The sequence below is a fragment of the Sinocyclocheilus anshuiensis genome, unplaced genomic scaffold (assembly GCF_001515605.1).
Source record: "Sinocyclocheilus anshuiensis isolate Anshui unplaced genomic scaffold, SAMN03320099.WGS_v1.1 scaffold144, whole genome shotgun sequence".
Classification (NCBI taxonomy): domain Eukaryota; kingdom Metazoa; phylum Chordata; class Actinopteri; order Cypriniformes; family Cyprinidae; genus Sinocyclocheilus; species Sinocyclocheilus anshuiensis.
In genome coordinates this window covers 257,489-268,976 of record NW_015555720.1, presented here as the reverse complement: position 1 = coordinate 268,976, position 11,488 = coordinate 257,489, and the positions used below count along the sequence as shown (strand labels likewise).

Here is an 11,488-nt window from a genome sequence, read left to right as displayed (position 1 = left end):
CCTGCCCGGAGCCGTACCGAGCCGTACCGTGCTGTACCATGCAGTGGAAAAGCGCCATTAGAGGCTTTTTCCCCAGCTGATGCGGGGCCGGTTAGCCTGAGTCTCTGCCCAGTTAGGGCACTTAGGATCTATGTCGACCGCACGGCTCAGTGGTGTGGATCTGACCAGTTGTTTGTGTGTTTTGGTGGTAGGAGCAGAGGTTCTGCTGTCACTAAACAGCGGATGTCACACTGGATAGTGGAGGCTATTTCTTTGGCCTATGAGGCGCGTGGCTTGACTTCGCCTCTAGGGGTGCGTGCTCATTCTACAAGAGCAGTGGCTTCTTCTCAGGCCTTCTTCAAAGGGTCCTTGATGGAAGATGTTTGTGCTGCGGCAGGATGGTCCTCTCCTAGCACCTTCATCAAGTTTTACAGTCTGGACGTGAGGTTAGCTCCTGGCTCCTGGGTCTTATCCGCTTGAGCAGACGCTTTCCTTGGTCTTCCAGCTATCTAAAGGTACGTCAGGCGTTATGGTATAGCGTTCCCAAATCATTGACGTCATCGCAGCATTGAAGTGAGCCTATGAGAGGGAACATCCCGGTTACGTATGTAAACTTGGTTCCCTGAATAGGGAACGAGATGCTGCGATGCTGGGCCGTTCCGTACCTTTGATAGCGCTTCCTTCGTAAGCCAGTGGAAATCTGATGAAATAGCGCACAGCACGCTGATATAGCTCACCTACGTACGCATTGGGGGCGGTGCTAAGCACTATTTGGCCAATTAATTGGCGTGATGGTATAAGGGCTTCAGACATTCGTCACACCGAAGGTGTTCCCAAAGCGACGATGTCATCGCAGCATCTCATTCCCTATTCAGGGAACCAAGGTTACATACGTAACCAATATATTTTATCACTTTCCTACTGATACGGATTCCATGTAAATACCACATTTACCGGCTTAGTCGCGTAGTGCTTAAAGCCACGTTAAAATGAAATGTTTACGGCCACAAGCAGCTGTTAGAAAACATAGATTGAGGATTTTCTAGAAGCAAGGATAAAATAACATTTTGTGTACCCATCCTAACAAAACGATAGCTGAAATGTGGTACTTTATTCACTAAAATAAGTTTAATCTTACCATATCCAAAACTCGCTCACTTTAATAGATTAAAGGCATTAGAATTTTATTGAATAGTACGTGGAGGCACGTTTTTAATTAAAATATTCATATTAATGAAAGATTTATTCACTTTTAATGCACCTTATTTCGAAACGTACAGAAATACGTGCTTTCATATGTCCTTTAGTTATGATTATTTTATTTATTCACTATACTATTTATTAGTAATGTCTCATTTCAGTTTTAGTTTGGCTTTAGTTTTGTATTTATTCCAGTTTATATGAAAAGGTTCATGTAGCGTGGATTAAAATGCATATACAGAGTAAATCCTTTTCACTGAACGTGTTAAACATAAGTTTGAAAAGTTGTGGGAAGCGTGGTGGTGGTGGTGCCGTCGAAGTCGAGCGACCGTGGTGCTGTAGTTCGTTTATAGCCTAAGTTTAGCTTTTAAGTTCTGGCGCTTTTATTTTGGCTTCAAAATTCATAAGAGTTATATTATTTTGTGAAGATTATCTTGATGGACAAAACGCGTAAATTTCATGAACTATGATTGAACACAGAGCTTATTTTTTTGCGATAATCCAAACACCTATGGAAAAATCCCATTGTCTTTTTGTCGAGGGAACCAGTGTGATGCTAACAGCCGATCCGATACAAAGTGACGTCATAGTTCCCCCACTCTATTCCGTTTCAGCCGGAAATACGTCACTACACTGAAATAAAGTCGGCAGAAACTTCCGGTTCACGCGGACTTTAAAGTCGGCATGAAATCAAAATTGACTTTATTTACTTTACTAGCGCACATTGCTAGTCTTGATGAGAACAATTAATCCGTGCAAGTTAATCCGCTGAAAAAAATTGTTTGTCTGGGTAATCTTTAATCAAAATCTGAACATTTGCTTCCGCTCTGGAATGGCAGTCCTTCTCTGATGATGTCAGTTTGACGGCTTGGGCAGAATATCCTTTTAAACACACCCCTCCAACCGTTAGTTTGATATGAGTGAGAGACAGAGAGGAGGAGCGCAAACATAAAACCATGCCCTCGATTCAATATTCCGTTTCAGATGGAAATACGTCACTACACTTAAATAAAGTCGGCAGCAACTTCCGGTTCACGCGTACTTTAAGGGATTTTGTAAAAGAAAGTCATTGTGAAATACACAAAACCTAGGTTTCACTCTCAAGTGCGTAGATGTGTGTAACGTTATATAAACATTTCCCAGAATAAGGATATTATTTACCACAAAGACATCTTTTTTTATTGCACACAACACGTCCATAAACAATGTCCTTTGGAGAAAACATTTTAAGGTGAGGAAACTTCGAAAATATCAAGCCATAATGCTGCATACATACAAAATACATTATCAGTAGTTTCAGTATTGTCACAAAATACACATTTACGTATTTATTGTATCAAATCCAAATCTTCGTCGTAAGATTTCACTGCATGGATATAAACCGTTTAATCATTTTAAATGAGTTTCTTCAGCTTTGGGAGTTACAAATTTAAGGTTATCGGAAACGGAAGTAAATATCCGTCACATCCGGTAAATCGGCCAATGAGCAAAGCGGAAGTTTAGTGTGTTGTTCCGGCAAGTGACAGAATCCCTCAGCTTGCTTTGCCTCCAATCATGGAGCAATGTTGGCAGCTGTGAGCAATAGTTGACGTTACTGATCAAACAATCATTTATTTCTCCCGGGACTACGTTTTCTCTGGGCCAATCCGGATTACCAGCCTTTAATAATCTGCATGGAGCCGTGGTCGACAGTGTGGATGTATCAGAAGCGCGTGTATATTTTTGTGCTCGTATGCTAAGGATGGACAACACACCGTAATGAGCCGACCAATTTGCGCTGAAACTACCCAGGAAGGTCAAGGCGTTGTGAACGGGCCGAATAGTATCAGGCCGTCTGTACCATTGTGGCACCCTGAGAGCCTTGATACACAAAATCGAACTCAAGACACCCCAAGAATTAAGAGAATACCCATCACCCAGATCTGTACCGCTGGGGTCAACTATCACACTTTCTGATAGAAATCTTCACCTCTCATGGTAATATTTAAAAAAAATATGTACACGATTTTATTGGGCAAGAGTTTTACGCGCGGTTAGGCTGTTACTGTATTTGGGTGGAGGGCACATTTCGTTTTGCAGTCTAGTAATATTTATATACATACGGTGCATGAAGAATCGGGTTACTTTGGCAATCCCATTACTAATATTCTGATCAACAAATAGCTTTTGGGAAATGTTTTGATGAGGGAAGAATCCTGGAAATAGCAGGGAATTGTTAAATAAAAATATACCCTGGCTAGAAACCTCAAAAGAAAGTCTCGGAAATGTCTGGAGTGAGCATATTTTAAAAGAAAATATGATTGTTTCTATGTGTATTCAATCAATGTTACTGCTTATAAATGATTCAATTTAAAAAAAAAAATTACTAATTTAAACGTGAGTTACAGAGATTTCCTTAAATATCTTTGAAATCCTGATGCTATTTTTAGTTTTTACATATATACATGTATGTGTGTATTTGTTATTTTGTTGTATGTACTAAATAGGTTTTCTACCTTTTGTTGTTCATTAATATATGGTGTTTTTGATGAAAAGTAACAATTGAGGTTATGCCATACATGTAAGAGTTAGAGTTTGACTAATAAGCATGGAGATGTTGTAAGTTATCCGAGGCACTCAAATACAAGGCCTCAGAAAACGTGCCTGAATACTGGCCTTCTCTTTCTGTCATACAGAAGAATAAGCTATATTGCCCTTTTTATTATTTTCATCTCACTCTGATGTTTCAAATTTAGTCTACGAATATTGTAAGAAACAACTTGTGAATAATGCCTCTTTCTGTGGTCAAGGTCAGTAGGCCTGGAAAAAGTCTAGGGAGTCAAATAAACTGTTTCAATTGAATTGTAACATATGTAAATTGTAAACCGTTCATTTGATTATCCAGTCGTCTTTGAAAGTCTTTATTCAATGATAAATGATTTTGTATGCTTTTACTCCGTTTTGCTTAGTCATTTTGTAGCTCTCTGAGGTATGTTTCGGGCAGAGAGACTGCCCTGGATTGCGATTTTCAGTCAAATGCATTTAATTTATCATTTTGCCTTTGACTGGCCTGACTTTAATTCTACAGGTGAATTTCCAGCACATATATATATATATATATGTGTGTGTGTGTGTATGTATGCATATGTGTATATATATGTTCAGTTCAGCCCTAGAAACTATAACTGTGACCACAGCATTATACTGTCACTATATGAGCATTTTATAAATGACATGTTATAAACAATGTATTTTTAAATTAACTTGCCACAGATGACTACTGTCAGAGGTGGTGCGGTTACCTGGCGACCACAGCCATGGCAGGATGCAGATAGAGGTGGTGGAGAGCCTCTCTCGGATAGCGACTCGGAGGAAGAGGATTTTCCTGATGACTACTCGACTCCCTTGGGGGAATATGTAACTCAGGGTGAGACGATGGTTGTAGTTTTGAACATTGATTGTTGGATAATTTATTTTATACTGTTATTATAGAATTCTGGATTGTGTAATGTAGCTAATTTCTTATTTCATTTTAAATTTATCATAACAATCTGTACAGGACATGCTTCAATCTAACTGCTTTATTGCTCTTTATATGTCCCAAATAATAGCACAACAGCAGTAGATGCATTGGGGTCCATAAGATTCATTTAAACCTTAAAATAAGGTTTTAGGCTTGTAAAAAAAAAAAAAAACATAAAAGAAAAGCTAAAATGTAAAATGCAGAAAAATTTAACACTTTGTCACTATTAAAATAAAGTAAATGTGTAATTTTAAAAAATCAGATTAGAATTACATTAAATAATAATGCAGTCACCTCTAAACCCCACAGATCCAGTTCTGCGATAATGAGTAAAGAAAAACTTTTCATTACTTCAAAACATTGAAACAGCATTACATTTATCAAATGTGGCAATGTACCAGTCATGAGGTGAATCTTTATTTGACCCTCTATCTCTAGCACTCTCTATTCTAATTCTATTCTTTAAAAAAATATTCCCCTGTTAGACTTGCACTCTATTCATTTACTAACTGCTTGTTTTCTTAAAAAAAAAAAAAAGCTAACACTAGCTTCTCTATTCATTTTGTATTACGTTTTGTATTCTTTTTATTTATTATACAATTAACAAAAAGCAAAAAAGACTCTAGCTTGCTCTATTCTTTTTCTATTCTATCTGCTTTCTTTTTATTTATATAATAAAAAAATAAAAAAAACCTTGCTACGTGTACTGCATTAGGCTAACAGACTTGTCATAACACTTGCATATTGCTCTTTTGTTGATTTTGATTGCTTCCATTGTCCTCATTTGTAAGTTGCTTTGGATAAAAGCATCTGCTAAATGACTAAATGTAACCGTGATTAGAACATAGATTAATCATTTAGCCACCTTTTTATAAGCTTTGCTTTTTTTCTCTTTGTCATCTCATTCAGGGTTAAAACAGCTGCTTGATGCTCAGCAGTTGTGTGATGTCACTCTTGTGGTGGAGGGAAAAAAGTTTATGTGTCACAGGTAGGTTTTATGGTTTCAGCTTTGAAGGTTGTCTAATTGTAATATTGTACGTAAAGTTTTTTTTTTTTCATAACTTGAATAATTTCAAAAGTGGCATACAATCTAATGTACCCAACTATTAAACTGCATGATGAATTTTGAATAATGAAAAAGATTATAATTATGTATTTCAGTATAATGAATGATACAGTACCATTCAGTCCGTAAGATGTTTTTTAACAAATTGCTTTTATTCAGCAAGGATGCATTAATTTGATCAAAAGTGACAGTAAAGACATTTATGATGTTACAAAAGACTTATTTTAAATAAACACTGTTCTTTTGAACTTTCAATTCATCAAAAATTCCTGGAAAAAACAAAACTGTTTTCAACATTGATAATATAAAAGTGTTTCTTGAGCAGCAAATCAGCAGATTAAAATGGTTTCTAAAGGATCATGTGACACTAAAGGCTGGAGTAATGGCTATTTATATATAAAAAAAAAAAAGCTTTGCCATCACAGGAATAAATCATATTTTGAAATATTTTCTAATAACAATTAAAAGTAACAATGTTTTAAATTGTTTAAATATCACAAAATAATGAATGTTTTTACTGTATTTTTATTCAAATAAATGCAGCCTTGGTGAGCATAAGAGACATGTTTTTACATAACATAAAAAAAATCTTACCGATCTCAAACTTTGAAATGGTAGTGTACACATAAAACTGTTCCGTTTTGACGTGTGCTGTTTTTCTTTTTTCAGAGTTCTTTTAGCAGCAGTCAGTCCATATTTCCGTGCCATGTTTACCAGCCCTCTCGTAGAGTCTCGTCTTACTGAGATCCGACTGGAAGAGGTGACACCTTCTGTTATGGAGACCGTTATCCACTTTGTTTATACAGGAGAAGCAGGTCTTAGTCTTGACACAGCAGAGGACTTGTTTGTAGCAGCCAATCGTCTTCAAGTGATGCCCTTGCAGGACCTTTGCTCTAGGTAAAATTTAGATGTGATCCTATTGTAATCGGTCTACTTTGTATCTTGTCTTGCTGATGCTCACATTTTATTTTCCTGTTTGTTAGATTCCTTTTTGAACACCTGTCTGTGGAGAATTGCCTGGGCATGTACTCTCTGGCTCGTTCACATCATGACCAGCTGCTTCTTCGGGCTTCTTTGAGGCTGGTAGGCCAGCATTTTCCTCGAGTGGCCCGGCAGCGAGACTTCCTCCTGTTGGACCCAGGAACTCTTGGCAGCTTGTTGGAGTCAGATCGATTGGGTGTGGAGTCTGAGACTGAAGTATACGATGCAGCAAGGCGCTGGGCAGAATACCAGCCGGCTGATCGTTACAGTCACATGCCCAATTTGTTACGCCATTTACGCCCCGGTCTTTTCGGCCCTGAAGAGAGCCACCGAATGAACCAAGAACTTGGACCTCGAGCCACTACTGAGGGCATGGGAGGACCGTTGAGGCCTCGAGAAGGCATGTTTGAGAAGAAAATAGTCTGTGTAGACCTTAAGCCAAGGGAGGATGAGTCTTTACAGAAAAGGGACTTCACGGTGGATTGCTTCGACCCTCGTACAGGGAAGTGGGAGACTTTTATTCAGCAAGGATGCATTAATTTGATCAAAAGTGACAGTAAAGACATTTATGATGTTACAAAAGACTTATTTTAAATAAACACTGTTCTTTTGAACTTTCAATTCATCAAAAATTCTTGGAAAAAACAAAACTGTTTTCAACATTGATAATATAAAAGTGTTTCTTGAGCAGCAAATCAGCAGATTAAAATGGTTTCTAAAGGATCATGTGACACTAAAGGCTGGAGTAATGGCTATTTGTATATAAAAAAAAAAAAAGCTTTGCCATCACAGGAATAAATCATATTTTGAAATATTTTCTAATAACAATTAAAAGTAACAATGTTTTAAATTGTTTAAATATCTGAGCAGCAAATCAGCAGATTAAAATGGTTTCTAAAGGATCATGTGACACTAAAGGCTGGAGTAATGGCTATTTATATATAAAAAAAAAAAAGCTTTGCCATCACAGGAATAAATCATATTTTGAAATATTTTCTAATAACAATTAAAATTAACAATGTTTTAAATTGTTTAAATATCACAAAATAATGAATGTTTTTACTGTATTTTTATTCAAATAAATGCAGCCTTGGTGAGCATAAGAGACATGTTTTTACATAACATAAAAAAAATCTTACCGATCTCAAACTTTGAAATGGTAGTGTACACATAAAACTGTTCCGTTTTGACGTGTGCTGTTTTTCTTTTTTCAGAGTTCTTTTAGCAGCAGTCAGTCCATATTTCCGTGCCATGTTTACCAGCCCTCTCGTAGAGTCTCGTCTTACTGAGATCCGACTGGAAGAGGTGACACCTTCTGTTATGGAGACCGTTATCCACTTTGTTTATACAGGAGAAGCAGGTCTTAGTCTTGACACAGCAGAGGACTTGTTTGTAGCAGCCAATCGTCTTCAAGTGATGCCCTTGCAGGACCTTTGCTCTAGGTAAAATTTAGATGTGATCCTATTGTAATCGGTCTACTTTGTATCTTGTCTTGCTGATGCTCACATTTTATTTTCCTGTTTGTTAGATTCCTTTTTGAACACCTGTCTGTGGAGAATTGCCTGGGCATGTACTCTCTGGCTCGTTCACATCATGACCAGCTGCTTCTTCGGGCTTCTTTGAGACTGGTGGGCCAGCATTTCCCTCGAGTGGCCCGGCAGCGAGATTTCCTCCTGTTGGACCCAGGAACTCTTGGCAGCTTATTGGAGTCGGATCGATTGGGTGTGGAGTCTGAGACTGAAGTATACGATGCAGCAAGGCGCTGGGCAGAATACCAGCCGGCTGATCGTTACAGTCACATGCCCAATTTGTTACGCCATTTACGCCCCGGTCTTTTCGGCCCTGAAGAGAGCCACCGAATGAACCAAGAACTTGGACCTCGAGCCACTACTGAGGGCATGGGAGGACCGTTGAGGCCTCGAGAAGGCATGTTTGAGAAGAAAATAGTCTGTGTAGACCTTAAGCCAAGGGAGGATGAGTCTTTACAGAAAAGGGACTTCACGGTGGATTGCTTCGACCCTCGTTCAGGGAAGTGGGAGAAGCTGGCAGCCTTGGGCTCGTTGCTTTGTCCCGGCTGCACTGCTGTCGGAGGTCGACTGTTTGTGGCGGGAGGCATCCTGCGGAGTTCCGAGGTCTCCTCAGAACTTCATGAGTACGATGTTGTGCTAAACCGCTGGATTGTACAGCCATTGATGGCTGAACCACGCGCGATGTTGGGTCTTCTTGGCTGTGGAGGTTTTTTATACGCTCTTGGTGGCTGTAACCGATCAGCCTTTCTGGACACATCTGAAAAATTTGACCTTAACAAGCTGACCTGGGCATCAGGACCTCGTTTGCCATTGCCATTGCGTTCTTTTGCTTGCGCTGCTCTCCGCTGTCGTCTCTACTTGCTTGGTGGTACCACACTGGAGCAGAGCAGGGCTGTGGTGCATGCTGGTGTGCTTATATACCACACGGTTACAAATACCTGGAGCCGTGTCGCCCTAGACTCTGGCGCCACCTGCCTGGCTGGAGGCGTGGCAGTACGTGGCGGCGTTTGTGCCATTGGTGGTTACTTGCGTGATGCCGCCAAGTTCCTCAATGGCAACTACACCCAGGCTGAACCACTAGATGCCACAGGACGTGTGTTGTTCTTCCGAGAAGGAAGAGGATCAGGAGTAGAGCGGGAGGTGGCAGTTGGAGTAGAGCGAGGGGGTGGTGGTAGTGACCGTGCGCCTAGTCCGGTGGTTTTTCCTGGCCTGCCAAGGCGGATTGCAGCTGGAGGTGTGGCTAGATGGAAACGCAGGATTTATGTGTTGGGTGGTGAGAATGGATCGAGATTTTATGATAGCGTCTACTGCTGGAAACCTGGCTGGCGAAGCTGGGTCCAAAGGCGGGAGAAATTACCTGGGGAAACAGGAGGAGTTAGCCAGTTTGGATGTACCACCCTGAAGTTCCCAAAAAAACACATTTTAGCACGTCTTCGGGCTGCTCAGCAGAAACGGGGAAAGGAGAAACGACCGACCCGGTCATGCAGACTGATGCGGATCGACAGGACAAGTCAGGCAGTGTGATTTTTCAGTGAGACATATGGGCATTTTGGAAACATTTATGCACCTACGTTTACATCTTTACTCTTGGTTGATGTCTAGATGTTTTGAAATTCATTATTTCATTTCTGCAAGCTGAACGCAAGTTTTTGTTTACTAAGTATGGACAGAAAATATACATACCATTTGGATATGATTTCAGAATGTTTTGCTCTTAATAATGATAATTCTTCACAGGTTCCCAAATTTGATTTTAGAAATGGTATCGTCTTGGGGAATAATAAACTGTTTGAATCGCAGCAAAAACAAGTTATACGCATGCTTGACTCAGTGAGGAAAAAGGGGTTGGATAGAGGCTGAATATAGTTTTACACACATTAGAACATCTAGATTGCTACCATAACAGCAGTTGAAAGTCATAGCTTAATATGGGATCTCTTACAATCTGTGTAAGATACTTCAAATCTTTCTTTTTTTTTTTTTTGGATGACAGTGGTTTCAAATTACACTTATGTTAAACTGCTGTTAAGCAACATCACGAGATTCATCCAGGTTTTCCATCAACTAGCATTTCTATGCTGTATCCCAAAATTTGCATTAAAATGCTGGATGGAAAAACCATCATGTGAATGTAATTGGCATAATGTGCTTCATAAATGTATACACTTCGTTTGAGGTGGATGATTTTTTGTATTATTTGGTTAGAAAATGCATAAACTACAATGCAAGTACATTTACAGATGAAATTGTTAGACGTGCATTCAGAAGATATCATGTGATTAAATAAATTGCTTAGAGAAGAAAAAAACCTGTTGCTCTAGCCAGTCTGAAATTTTATCTTGCAGATGATTGCTAGCACACATGAAGTTTGTTAGAGTGTTATATCTGCACACTCGAAACCACATGCAATTTATTACATTTAATAAAGGAGCAGATTTCCCATTGACTACAATTTCCATTTCTATTTTTTTTTTGTATTGAACGTATGGTGCAAATTGTTTTTGCGTTATATTGTTTTGTCTAATACAATCCTAACTAATGTGATAACCAGGCATGGGCCGGTATGAGATTTTGACGGTATGATAACCTTAAGCAAAAATATCACGGTATTGTCGTTACAGCTCTAAAATGTGTTATTTTTTTAAATGACTGGGTAAAAAAAAAAACGCTGAACACAATATATTTTGTTTTTGAGCAACATACAGAATATTAGGAACAGTAGAATTAGTTTATTTTTTCTTGGATTTGTTTCCTAAAAAAGAAAAATAAAGACCCCTTTATTTAACCTAAATCGGTAATTACAGTTATTTAATTTTAGTTATATAATTTCATAAACATAATTTGATTTAATAATAACCCAATTTGAAGCAAAAACAGAATGTTCTGTTCTGACTAGCTTTGTGAAATTATACTACATGCCTGAACGAAGCAAACAGCAGAAGCTCTGAATGAGACGCAGATTCACTCTCTGACAGCAGGAGGCGCTTCTGGAACACCAGATACAGTGTTTCCTTGTTTACCGCTGTAAACAAAGCAGCGCTGCGCTGCAACACTGCTTTAATATGAACTATACAGAGACCAGATGAAAAGAAAATACCACGTGAACTTTTATGAAGACAGTTCCCCTCAGAAACACATTCATATAAACCCCCAAATCAATATTGAGGATTTTCTTCCAATAGTTCGTGCATCATGAACAGTGAGTGATCTGCCTGCTACAGTATTTTTCTC

The 11,488-nt window shown here is 38.9% G+C and overlaps 1 protein-coding gene across 2 annotated transcripts; it reads left to right on the top strand.

Annotated features, from left to right (window-relative positions):
- The first annotated feature begins 2,661 nt into the window (after positions 1-2,661).
- Positions 2,662-10,834, top strand: LOC107672410 (kelch-like protein 5). 2 transcript variants are annotated; one of them, XM_016465590.1, is made up of 5 exons: positions 2,662-3,156; positions 4,432-4,585; positions 5,591-5,669; positions 6,417-6,644; positions 8,257-10,834. In XM_016465590.1, exons 1-5 carry the CDS (start codon positions 3,154-3,156, stop codon positions 9,779-9,781), a joined length of 1,989 nt encoding a protein of 662 aa, XP_016321076.1. In that variant the 5' UTR covers positions 2,662-3,153; the 3' UTR covers positions 9,782-10,834. The 2 variants fall into 2 exon arrangements, with proteins under 2 accessions (XP_016321076.1, XP_016321075.1); XM_016465589.1 differs by lacking the exons at positions 2,662-3,156; positions 4,432-4,585; positions 5,591-5,669; positions 6,417-6,644 and adding an exon at positions 7,927-8,170.
- The last annotated feature ends 654 nt before the right edge of the window (positions 10,835-11,488 follow it).

Excerpts from the sequence above, each read along its gene's own strand:
- LOC107672410 (XM_016465590.1), top strand. Across the intron at positions 5,670-6,416 it reads AAAAAGTTTATGTGTCACAG|AGTTCTTTTAGCAGCAGTCA; the intron begins GTAGGTTTTATG and ends TTCTTTTTTCAG. Across the intron at positions 6,645-8,256 it reads TTGCAGGACCTTTGCTCTAG|ATTCCTTTTTGAACACCTGT; the intron begins GTAAAATTTAGA and ends CCTGTTTGTTAG.